The following is a 13,605-nucleotide window of genomic DNA, read 5'->3' on the forward strand; positions in this document are numbered from 1 at the left end:
GGCACCTAAGTTTCTCCCCATGCCACTCGGAATCCAGTATGTATGTACTAAGAACATTAGTATAGAGTAGTTATAGATACACTACTCTTAAATAATTGGAATTTGCACTAGTTAATAAGCTATGTTTTATAAGGGTGTGATTTTGTATAAAATTCTACATTTGATTTTTTTAATAAAGTAGAATTCTGCCCATCTCCATGTCTTCTTGGAAAATGGCTACATGCTATTTGAAAGTTGCATTGATCTTTAGTAGCATTATGTATTGAGAGTTGATGGAACAAATCTCATTCCCCGCCAGAGTGCATAGGTGAACAGGGCTGACCACTAATCGCGAGCGAGGTGTTTAGGTGGACAGTGGTGAGGTGACGATTCCCTGTTGATTCTTGGCTACTCCAACTATGTGGGTGAGGAGAAGTGGAGGGGGGTGCATCTTGTGTTTTCCCCTGTTCCATGCACACTTTGCAGATTGCTTGCTCAGATTGATAGATGTTCAAGAGATGCATTGTCCACATGCATGTTCATAGTTTTTTTTTTTCAGCTTTCAATATTTGAAGGGATGCACTATTTTATTGCTGGAACTCAGGAAGTGCGTAAGCTGCTGGAACACCTTTGCCTTGTTGACAATATACAAAGTCAGAATGAGATCAGCTAGTAGGCATTGTAGCCTTCAACTTCCATAGCTCTAGGGTTTCTATCCAGGATAAGTTGACATGTTTAGATGACAGTGTAAATAAAATATAGGATAATTGTGTGGTAAATACAATTGGCTTGTCACATTGCGCAATTCTGTCTTCAACATTTTTCTCTTAACTGATATTTGTACTGCCTGTGTCAACATGCCAAAATTATTGGATGAACAAATTACACTGAAACTATTTAAGTGTGTGCTGCTATATCTCTTAAGCTCTGATAATGCTCTTTAGTTCATTATATTATTATTGTTGAACAAGTGTTTTATATTAAGATGGTTAAAGCTGTGATCATGTGGTTTAAGCAAAGGAAAAGGATGTTTGGATACAAAACCTTGTGAAACAAATAGTAAACCGTTCACGCTTCCAAATAGTAAACCGTTCACGCTTCTGCTTGTGTCATGGCCACATTTTTAGTAGCCTATTTTTAGGCTTTTGTCAGTACGAGTAACGCATTGAAGGTGTGTATTGGATGCCAGGTTGAAGAATTAATGTTTTAGATAAAAGTGTAAAAATAATAAGTGGTTTCTTATATTTTGATTCTTTTTTTAATTCTTCCCCCCCCCTCAAAGAAAACATGGTTTAGGCCTGATCGCTGGGAGGTGCGCAAATCCTCAGATTTTCCATTCTTCAGAGGAAATGTTGCCCCATATCGTCTGACTGAAATCAGGAAATTGTGGGACACAACTAAATATATTACTATTATAATAATCTTTGCATTTGATAATGGGCCTTTTGTTTGTGGAGGATGACAGGATTTACTATAAAGTGTACAGACAGTTTATTTCATAGTGAAATGCTATTTTATTTTACATCAACAGACCTCAATAGCAACAGTATTGTTTTAAACTTCATGGTGAGCATTCTACAAAACAGCCTACTGTAATTTGTTGTTCTTGATGTACTAAATCAATGTTCAGCCTTGCTGAAGCAGTAGCATTCTCGCCTCTGTCAGGAGGTTGTGGTTGCAAGCCCCACCTCAAGACTTTGAACTTGTAGGCTAGGATGATACTCCAGCCTAGTGCTGGGAGAGTGCTGCAATGTCAAAGGTGCTATCCTTCGACATGCAGGCGGCTATTTTTAAGGTTAGATGGAAACGCATGGTCTTTGAGTCTCATATGGATGTAGAATCTTGAGAATTCCATAAATAATGATGCCAGAGGAGAATAACTGGAAGCCCACCAGTTTATCCATCTGCTATCTATTAAATTAGATACAATTTAAAGTCTTCCACATGGTTCTTCATATGTTGGAAATTTATGATTTTTAATTGTGCCAAGTACAACAGAAAGCAGGTTCCCTTATCCAATGATTTACTTGAGTTGGTGCAATATTCAGCTCTTTGGAAGTGTGGGTGCCCTTTTGCCAAATATTTTCAAATTACAATTGTTTTTTGGTCATTAAACACAATACAACTGTACTCTTGACTGGTTGAGATGATGCCAGTGTCTAGCAAAAATGTATCTTCTAACCTGGGAATTATTCATTTCCTCCGTGGCTTAATGTGGCTAGATTCTATGCTGTTTTATGGACTCACACATATATTAACGCAAAATTTAACCACCTACATAAGATGTTTAAGCCAACCTACAATTGGCTTTGATAAAATATCAACCATGTGCAATATGTTCCATGCCCCATGCACCCAAGGGACCATGAAAACCTTAGCCGTCTCTAGATAAGATCCTTTTCCGTCGTGCTCAAATTTCTCATCTAGGAGTGGCTATACTCATCTCATGAAAATCACCCCAGCTCCCAGTAAGAGTCAACCATAACAACTTGCACTTATATAATGCCCTCCATGCAGGCTAGTGTCTCAGAGTGCTTAACAGTGACGGAGCCTGACTCTGAACCGGGATGGGCGGTAGTAGAAGAGGAAAGTTTTCAGACTGGACTTGAAAAAGGAGAGAGGGGGCAAGGCGGAGGGATTGAGGGAGAGTGTTCCAGAGTCATGTACAATCTACCTTCCCATGGGCTTCACGTGAAACATTTAAACTCTTGAGAGAACGTTGACCTAAATTTCATCGCCCTGCCCTAAACTCAGTTCCGCAAAACAGCAAAATGTACAGTTTAAACCCTGGACGGTCACTCTATAGATGTTGCTTTAAAAGTTGCCAGAGTATTCTGGCCAAATTGATGGGGTAATATTAAAAGCTGTATCTGTTGCTTAATGAAAATAATGCTATTCACTTTTTTAATAATTCATTGGTGGACATGTAAAGAGTAATATGACGGTAACGGATTGCATTGCTCAGTGCAGAATTCAAAGTAGAATATTGGGCTCACATGTCATTATATAAATGTAATGATGGGAGAAGCTTGGTGGAGGTAGTGACTGAAATTCTAACTCATTGTGACGTTACCATTTTTCAGCTACTGCAGCGGAAAATGTAAGCTCTTGCTTTTGATTGGTTTGCAAAATACTTGATCTACTTTACAGGGTGCTTTGCGCAATGGGACAGCTGATTTGCCCACTGAAGGAAGACCTGGATTTGATCATTGTTGATATATTGGTGTCGAGGCAAGAGTTTGTGGATACATGGGAAAAGATGGCAGTGTACTAGTAGAGCAGTACTAGTCAAAACCAAACCAGCCCTTTTGTACTGTCAGAACATGGGCCGGCTCATTAAATTAGTAGAACTTGAAAAGTTAAGTAAATAAAAATGCTGTGAATTTTATGATGTTGCGAATTAGTTCTTTGAGGGTCTCTAAATTTGTTGCAGGGAACCAAGACAACAATAACAACACAATTACATTTATAGAGCGCCTTTCACGTCGGGAGGACGTCCCAAAGCGCTGAACAGTCAGGTGTCGGGGCCCGAGCATGGGGGAGGGGTGATGTAAGGGTGAGGGAAGGCAGAGAGATGAGAGGGCGACCAAAGGCATGATCAAAGAGAAGGGTCTTCAGACTGGCTTTGGAGGAGGCAAGGGAGGAGGTGAGGCTAAGGGATTGGGGGATGGAGTTCCAGAGTGTGAGGCCAGGGAGGCTGAAAGCCCGGCCACCGATGGTAGGACGGGTCGGGCGGGAGACATGGAGCAGACCGGAGCCCGCTGAATGGAGGGAGTGTTGGTAGGCAGTCAGCAGGTCAGAGAGAGGTAGGAGGGGGCAAGGCCATAAATGGCCTTGAAAGTGAGGACGAGGATCTTGAACTTGATTCTCTGGGGGATGGGGAGCCAGTAGAGTCGGGCGAGGATGGGAGTGATGGGGTTACGGAGTCTGGTGCGCTAGAGTACATGAGCTGCAGTTTTTGTGAAGGGAAGAGTTGAGAAGGCCGATGAGGAAGGAGTTTCCGTAATCGAGCCAAGACAGTAGAAACGTACCCTTACAGGCAGACAATATATTGATCTATTTCACCCTCATTAGTGTGGCGTTCTCATAAGTAAGTTCGGGATTTTGGCTGCCATCAAGTCCAAATGAAAACAGACTGAAATGGTTTAAGTAGTGAGTTTTGTTGAGATTCCCACACTGAGGTTGAACTGCATAAATTCTAAAACCTTCAGGATTGAAGAAGCCATTTAACCATTGCTGTTTGTCACTGTCAAAATCATCAGTCAATTTAATGAGACACTTCCTTACATTTACCTCCTTTTGTTATGTCATATAATATATAAACCACTTGCCTCCCAAAATAATTTTGAAGACTATCCTTATTCTGACTGATCATAAGATATTGGTATGCGATCTAGACCATTAGGGAGAGCTTGGATGCTGTTTGTAAAAAAAACATTGACGAGGTTGCAAGGCAAACAACAACAAATTACATCTGTATAGTGCCTTTCATGTCAGGAGGATGTCCCAAGATGCTGGACAGTCGGATCTGCACCTGAGCTGGTGGTTGTGATCAGGAGAGGTAAGAGGGTGGGGAGGGTAGGGGTAGAAGAGTAACTCAAGGCACAGTCGAAGAGGAGGGCCTTGAGTCAGGTCTTGAAGGAGACAAGGGAGGGGGCGAGGCAGAGGAACTGCAAGATGGATTTCCATAGCGTGGGACTGGAGAAGCTGAAGGCCTGCCCGGCAATGGTGGGGCGGGCAACGCGGGAGACGTGAAGCAGGCGGAGCGGAGGGAGTGAACAGGTTGGTAGGAGGTTAAGAGGTCATAGAACTACAGAGGAGCAAGACCGTGGAGAGCTTTGAAGGTGAAACAGCAAAATATTGACAATTTGTTGGTGACGGACAGACGGTACTTATTGTGGAGAAACAAAAAATCTAATTGTCCTCAAGGCCAGAATTTTAATATTGTGCAATATTCATATACATTCAGAATTATTGTCAAACCTTTGGGGACAGTTTGCATAATGGTTATGAGACTGAACTGAGACAGGAGATTGAGTGGAAAAATAGATTAGAAGACATTTCACTTTTGGATATAAAATAAAATCTAGATAGATGGGTTAAGACTTTCTGGCTGTAAAGGAATGAAGTGAATTAAATTTCATCAGTCTCAATCCAATTATTATCAGTCGAAAGTTCACTACGCTAAATCTGCTCACTGTTACCATTAACTTAGTAATGTCAAGAGAGAGTCTGTGGTGGGATGTGAAATGGCTCAATAGGGGCAATTTGGGGAGGGAAGGACTTTACTGAGGCTGGGACATTATTGAAACAGTGAAAAAAGATTTATCCGTGCTATACTGAGCTGGGAGTGATTAATGAAAACACTGATAAACAGAAATGCTATTTGATCAGCTAGGTTTCTGATCATGTGTAAACCTACCACCATGTTTGAGAGGATTCCCTGCCCTTGTTTGCGGATGGCTTCTGGGACTGCCCCTCTCCAAATTGTAATTCTCAACGGTTTCTCCCCAATCAAGAAACCCGCTTGCACCTCCCTATCTCTGTGGATTTGTGCCTCTTCAATCGTGCCTACAGTCACCTTCCTTATTTGACTTACTGTAGGTAAGTGAGGAGGAGACTTATGATTACTTTAGATAAGAAATAGGTTGAAGTATAGATATGTACAAACCGTTTAAAGAAATACTAAAGTAGTATTGTTAAAGAGTAAAGAAATACAAAGTATTGTTAATGTTTAGAAGAAATACAAAGGAGGTATGTTAAAGAGAATAAAAGAGTTAAATATGGCATGTTTACAAATAGAGAATTGTAAGGCATGTTAAAGAATAAACAAGTTATAAAGAAAAATAGTGGTCTGATTCCCTATATTCCTGGATCTTGGCTCTTAACCAAGCCTTTATAAAGAAAAAACATTCACAACAATGTTGTCTGTTTATCTGATGGAAGGTGCACTCTGTTTTCGAAGGGATGCTCCTTGCTGACACTCTCTTCCTGGAGAGTTAATTTGTGCAAGTTGGCAAGAGTCAAACCTAGGGGACCTTAGAGTGTGCATTGGTGATACAGTACTGTTGGAGTTTACCCAGCTAAAACTTTCAGCTATTGTCAAGCCTCTTGCTAGTTCCCTTCCTACCTACTACGGATTTGGCTTGCAGGGTTAACAGGAGCTGAGTGAATGGTCTGCTCCTCCAAGTCTTGTTAATGAGGCAGGCTGGTCTGCCATCAACAGGACCTTGGAGTACTTCAGACATGCCTGGTTCAGGAACTGGACGACTGAGACAACCACAGATGAATGACAATTCTGATATTGCATTACCAGGCATATCATCTTGATGTTAGCTCCAAAGAGAACCCCAGATGCTTATGTACTTTAAGCTCACCTTCAGCATGAAAATCATGGCAAGAAAAACTCTGCAAAGCAACACAGAACAGACATTAACTGATTTAATTGTAATCAGCGGCATAATACTATTAGTTTTTCAAATCACAAATTAACAGGAAATTCAATCAGATGACTGCAGTTTAGATGGCACAAGTTGTTGTGTATCTGCTGAAATCATTAGGTTAATTGCTTCTAACTGCATTAACCGCCTAGATTAGTGTAAATTCCTGGCATTCCCCATGACAATATTTGTAATACTGTATTGCAGAGTATCCCGATAAAGCGCTTGCACTGTGACAGCTGATAATGATTGAGCTATCCCTGATCTGATGATGGAATCAGAAATAAGATTTATTGCAACAAATATCAAATTGCCATTTTAAGTTTTAGTTGTCTCACATTCATTGATCAATGTTACCAAAAAATATTGAGTTGAGATAAAAACAATCAAAATGATACAAAGCAAGTTCTCTCTGCTGGACTTTGCTAAGGGCAAAATAGATGCCATGGTTGTCGACAAAAGTATTCACCTCATGTGAATTCTCATAGATCCCACAGAGATATATAACATTTTAAATGGAATTGAAAAAGTAAACCGAAGTGCAACATTTTAGGATCGCCGTGGCTGTATAACAGGAGAATGCGGGTTTAAGGTTGCAAAAGGCAATTCTAGGACTGATACCAATACGTTTTGCTTTTCCCAGAGGGTAATTATTGATTGGAACACATTGCCAGGAAGGGATTAGTCCAGTACACTGGACGCATTTAAAAAACAGCTTGACACTGTGTTGGGAGGATGGCCTGCCCACTGCCTCCATTCAGCAGGCACTAGCCTGCTCCATGTCCCCTCCTATGCCTGTCTCATGTTGGGACTTCGGCTTTTCTGCCCGTACCCTCTGGAAACCCATCCCAGAAACCCTTTGCCTCGCCCCTCCCTTGGCTCCTACAAAGCCTGTCTCAAAATCTTCCGTTTTAACCATGCCTGTGGTCAGCCTCTCACCTTCATCTTCATTGCTCTCCACCCCTCTTGATTCCAACCTCCAGCTTAGGGCAAACTCTTGACTGTCCAGTGTTTGGGATGTCCTCCCTATGTGAAAGGTGCTACATAAATGCAATTTGTTGTTGTTTTATTCCGGAGAGATAAGATCAGATGGGCCGAAGGGCCTTCTTCATCCAAACCAATCTCTTTCCTTTCTCTCATCCCTGCTCCATAACCTTTTCTCATGCGTGGTCATAAGAACTCTCCTAAGGATGTGTTTGAGTTTGATAACAGGTCTGTAGGAGTGTCTTGATTTGCCCTCCAATATTCCATTTTTAGGGAAACTCTTTTAACAATAAAATACTGTAATTTCCTTTTCACTGAATATGTTGAATCATGCTGGGGTATTCCACAGGCATTGGTTGCTGTTCACCCATCTTGATACAGTGTGTGAGCCTAATTAGTGAGTGTTGACAGGCTATTGAACGAGATCACCTTAGCCAAACTTGGTCTTGTCCTTGCGCAACTCACACATTCCAGCAGAAGTTACTGAATATTGATTGGGAGCAGGAATTTTAGCTCATTTGCCCCTCCCTCTCTCTAGGACAGACTTACTGAGGTTAAGTGTAGCTTCCCTAAGGTTGGTTGACATTAGCTCAAATCAACTAACTGAATCTTGACCTTCCTGAGAAAATGAGGGAAATATGGTGAAACAACATTACATTTATAGCGCCAGATGGGAAGCCAGTGGAGTCGGGCGAGAGTGGGAGTGATGGGGTTGCGGAGCCTGGTGCGCGAGAGTACACAAGCTGCAGAGTTTTGGATGATCTGCAGCTTATGAAGGGAAGGAAAGAGTTGAGAATGCTGATGAGGAGGGAATTTCCATAATCGAGCCTTGATGTGACAAATGCGTGGGTGAGGGTTTCGGCAGCCTGAGGGGTGAGGCAGTGGTGGAGTCTGGCAATGTTGCGGAGGTGGTGGTAGGCAGTGCCGGTCATGGTGCTGATGTGGGGGAGAAAGGACAGTTCAGGGTCAAACAAGACACCCAGGTTCCTGACTGGCTTAGTGAGGTTGAGTGTGCAGCCGTGGAGGCTGATGCTGCCAGCGCCCCAGATGTGGAGGCGCTGGTGTGAGTCAATCAGGAGGGCTTCGGTCTTGCTTACGTTGAGTTGGAGAAAGTTGTCCCTCGTCCAGGACTTGATGTCGGGCAGGCAGTCGGTCAGGACCTCAGTAGTCCTGGAGTTCAGGGTGGAGGCAGAGAGATAGAGTTGGGTGTCATCCGCATACATGTGGAAATTTACCCCATGTCCGCGGATGATGTCACCAAGGGGGAGCATGTAGAGGGTGAAGAGGAGGAGACCGAGGACAGAGCCCTGAGGAACACCGCACGAGACGTTGCAGGGGCTGGAGGAGAAGCCACTTGCTGCGAAAGATATTGTCCAGACTTGCCATCTTTACAGACAGTCTAGCTGAGATTGGAGAATATGATACTGGGAAGTGTGGGGTAAACCTACATCCCACTCTGGCCCATCACACTCACCATATAAACTGGCTCAATTGCCCTGGCCCTTAATGGTGAGGGAGAAAAATAATCAGTCTTATGGTGGACAAAGGCAGCTTTGGAGGGGGACAGACCACTTGTGCTGCAAATATGGTATTATAATACTGTATTCATCTCTGTATAATTATTGTATTGACAGAAAACACTCAGTGTGATTACCAAACCTGGAGTTCTACTCACCATATTGCCAAACATACTGATCAATTGAACTACCAGCTCCCCTGGATTGACTTCTTACCTCAGTTCCAAAATCTTTCAATGCAGTGTTATAAATTGTAAATTATTTGACAAGGTGTCCTTTTAGTTTATTATGTGACCTACTCAAATATTTCAACATGATATTCTTGGTGACAATTTTTCACCAACCCAGCCCTAGCAATGAAATAAAAAAAACATTTACACAAAATGAACTCTCACCCGGCTTCCTAAAAGAATACTTTTAATGCTGCATAGTTGTACGAAGTACATTTCAGTTTTAAAAACGTTTTTGCTCAGACTAGTGGATTGACTGCTCTTGTGTTCTATTTCATTTCAATCAGCATCTTCAAGTCTTGTCACTTTTTATCCACATCATACTTCCAGAAAACATACCAATTATTACACAGCAGATATGTGTCAGCTTGACTAAATTGGTAACAATTTAAAGCTCCATACTAGGATTTAAAATTATTCCTCAGTTGACATTCAGTCATTCATGACTCTTGTAACTTCTGTCAATTGGATGACACATGCCAAAGATTTGTCTGTCTTGAATATTCCATTACACTAGTTTGAAGAAGTTTTCCCTATTGTCCTGGTCAATATTACCCCCTCATCCAAACTTCACTAAAATTAATTCATTGTTTATGGAATATTGCTGCCACATTGACCTATGTAACACATTTCAGTGCAACTCATCATGTGAAACACTTTGAGATGTTTCATTGTGATAAAGAGCAATAGTTAATGTAAGTAATGTTATACAACACAAACTACTTTCTATTCCTCAGTGGCATCTCAAAATTCATTCCGTGTTTAAGAGGAAAATACTTTTTATAAAAGTCATGACTTGACCTTAGAATACATTGTGCAGTTTTTCTAACCCTTGGCAGCAATATCCTGTAATTCTCAAACAACTTTCCACTTGAAAGGTTAACATTACAAAGTGTTAATGTTACACTGTGTCATGAGATCTGGTTAGTTATGCTGTAACCCAACACCTTAGCCAGAAAAATACATCTGAGAATGTGCCAATGTACGTTCCATAATTCTTCTGTTTGCTTGGCATTGCTTATTATAACCTCTGAACATGGATTGAGAATGAGGGGCTCACTCATGTCTGCAGCTCACAGCCTGTTACTCACCAGCTAATGCACTGTCCAACTCAAGCTTCCTAAAGAGAGAGGATCTGGGTAGCTCCAAGCATTTCATAAACCTTACATTCAGAGAATAAAGCACTTTTTGATTGCGATTAACTCCCTGGCTTATGTGAATGTTATATAAAAATGAAGAAAATCTTGCTGGTTTAAAGGAAACAAATGCCCTCTGCATACAGTGTGCTGATTGTTGCCTGCAAAATTGCTAGGTGGGCCTTGAAATAGAGGCATGGTGTTGTGATTCTCTGCCAGCAGATACCTAAGTACCTGCAGTTGCTTCTTCCACCTCCAAATAAGTAATATGTGATCTATTATAGATAGAATGGAGATAAAGGCAATGTGACAATCATTCTATCCAATCCTTGACAGGCTTGCCTTCAATAGTAATTCTCTTAACTTTACCTGTGAAGCACTTTGAGACGTCCTCCCAATATGGGACGCCATATCAAATGCAAAAGTTATGCATATCGATATAAGCTTTGATAAATAATGCTTTTGAACAGTATTGGAGAATAAAGGGTTAGTGCAGACTGTAATTACTCCACAGTCACATTGGTTTCTGTGATGTTAGGGTGGCAGTGATACAGGACCGCCTGTGGAGAGAAGGAAGCCAGTAATGAACAATAAAGATAGCTAGGATGAATTTCTGGAATTATTGTTTCAGTACCTTTGGGATCAGGAAGTATCTGGTTAGATTTTTCCATTGAGAGATACAGTGTGTAGATGGGGAGCCCGATAGGATAGGTTTTACATTGACCATGAAGGGTGCGGGATTGTTAAGTTAAATAGCCCTCTCTTGTCCTACGCTTTCCAAGTATTTCATGCAATAGGAAACCATTACTTGAAAATTTTTATCAACAAAATCAACAGCTAAACCACTTTTATTTGGATTTACAGACTACCACATTTGTCATATGTTTACAGGTTCAGTCTTCCAAATTACAAAAAATGGATATACATAGATTTGCAATAAAAGTTTACATAAAATTTTGGTTTATTTAAAAATATTTGTAGATTTTGAATACAATAATTCAGGAATTTGGAGTTCTCTTTACAATATTAGAGATACAAATGTGGAACAAAGTCAAAATTGAATTAATAGGTAGAAACCTTCCTATGATGATGAGGATAGCACAAGGAGTTTGATTGCAGAGCAAGTTGCACAGTAAAAAAAGTTGATAAGGGAGATTAAAAGAACAAATTAAATTGTGGCGACCAACTTAGACTATAAATCACAAAATTAATTCTGCCACCCTGTCCTGTATTCTCCAGAGAAATTGCACACTCCAGAACTGGCAAACAGATGCTGCTTCTGTGGGTTCTCAGTAACAGGAACTGCAGAACTGTAACTGTTAACCATGGTAACGGGTTCCTGCAAATGTACTTTTGAATCCCCTGCTCAATAATAAAAACACATTCAAAATTACCATCAATAGCAAACAGGAATTATTCATTATTGATAACACAAAACTCCACTGTTAGTACAGAACTTTATGCTTTCCTAAGAATGCTTTATGACTGTCATTCAGTTGATATAAATACAATCTTAGCTATTTTAAGGACCTGAACCATATTGGTAAGGACGCAACACATTCATTTTATGATGAATTACCACAAATTTCATTTCTACTAACAGAAGTGCTTGTATTCTAAATAGAAGATTATATCACTCACAGTTTTTGTCCAGCTTATGTCTCCCCCCAGTTAGTTAATGTCATTTCATTGGGGCTGAGGAGAAGTTGAAAATAACTGTGGTGCTCCTGAACTAGAAGCTCTCAATTATTCACCCACAATTGCTGGCAACAAATGGGTAGGTACATACTGTTCATACTAGCTGGAATAACAACTAGCTGAGAAAAACTTTCAGAATAAGTTAGCATAAAGAGAAAAAATCATATAATGCAATTTATATTACAAGCCCAGTTTGTGCCTTGTGCCTTGCAGCAAGTCCCTGCAAAGATTCCTCTCTCCCCCACCCCCCAATCAGTAATGAGGAGGATTAAATTTTCACCAAAATGTGTTCACTTCCTGGATGTCTTTTTTTAAAAAAAAAGACAATCAAATAAATGTCTTCCATTTTTTTTCCTGTTCATTTAAGGATGTTTCACATGATGCCATTCTTTCCAACCACACTTGCAGACCCATTGGAAAATTAAACAACACTGTTCAGAGAACTGTGCTTATAATACATGTGAGTGGGTGATAATCGGAATATCCTCCTGATGTGAAAGGCGCTATATAAATATGATTTGTTGTTGTTGTTAAAACTGACCATACTGACTCAGGCTGACGAGTTAGGACACTCACTGCTACTCAGAGGTTTATTCCATTATAATGCATGTGTGCTTGATGTACATGTAACAATTTATACCACTTTGGAGTGTTAAATTGTGGGACATTTCTCAAAAAAATCAATCCAGCAATTTAGAAATTTTCAGAATAATCTTTATTCCCAATTACAACAAAGGCATCTTGTGTGTGCATATGTGTGCAGAAATTCTTGGATTGCAAGCTGTTAGTCCCACAACAAAACTCCTTTAAAACAGGAGCCAAAAACAATTATTGTTTTTTGCTGGAGCTCTCTGATGGTGTCCAGCTCCCAGGTTGGAAGGTGTTTGCTGTGCTTGAGGGTTCTGATGACGGTTCATCCTTTGCATAGTATGTAGCAGAGGCGTGCCCTTTGACTTGAGTTTTAACAGATTTAGCAACAAGTCCTTCCTCATACCCCTTCTCTTGCGCACGTCTCTCCTTCTCCTCTACTTCCTGGGCACGCATTTTTATCACTCTTCTATATTCTTCATTGGCCAGAATTTCCTTTGCAAATACACAAATGAAATAAACATGAATAGAAGTTTTAAAACATTGTATTGATTTGTTTTGCAGCAATGTTTTCTAGATGATTCAAAATTCTTAAACCTTGGGATTCAAATGAATAAAACTGGAGATGTTCAATTAGCCAGTTTACCACCGAGAAGAAACTGCTGGGACTGTATTTCTCTTCCTCCCCAAATACTCTCCTCACAACTAATTTTCAACATCTAGAAAGGTGCAATAATCCAGACCATAAACATTGCAACAGCCACAGCAAAATCAATGGCATGGCTAACCCTTCAGAAAGCTTTCTCTGAGGCAGTTATACATATCTCATGTTTTAGAACAGGAAATACCGTAAGTTGAATAACCCATCTCTTTTTGACGATATCCATCTTCTCATTATTTTCCTTAAACCCTCGTCTTCCAGGACTGCACTGATTTGTAGATGGCTTCATTGCCCTTCCTTGGTAACTTATTCCTCAAGTCACTGTTGGGTTGCCTAAAAACTCTCCTTACTTCATAATTTTCAACTTACATC

At 40.5% G+C, this 13,605-nt stretch overlaps 1 protein-coding gene across 1 annotated transcript in view; it reads right to left on the bottom strand.

Annotated features, from left to right (window-relative positions):
• Positions 1-12,682: 12,682 nt before the first annotated feature.
• Positions 12,683-13,605, bottom strand: part of ndufaf2 (NADH:ubiquinone oxidoreductase complex assembly factor 2) — an 85,589-nt gene continuing 84,666 nt past the window's right edge. Inside the window, 1 exon segment of the mRNA NM_001292383.1 lies at positions 12,683-13,067. Within this exon segment, the coding sequence (NP_001279312.1) occupies positions 12,813-13,067 (255 nt within the window). The 3' untranslated portion in view covers positions 12,683-12,812.

The sequence above is a fragment of the Callorhinchus milii genome, unplaced genomic scaffold (genome assembly GCF_018977255.1).
Source record: "Callorhinchus milii isolate IMCB2004 unplaced genomic scaffold, IMCB_Cmil_1.0 Scaffold1, whole genome shotgun sequence".
Lineage (NCBI taxonomy): Eukaryota > Metazoa > Chordata > Chondrichthyes > Chimaeriformes > Callorhinchidae > Callorhinchus > Callorhinchus milii.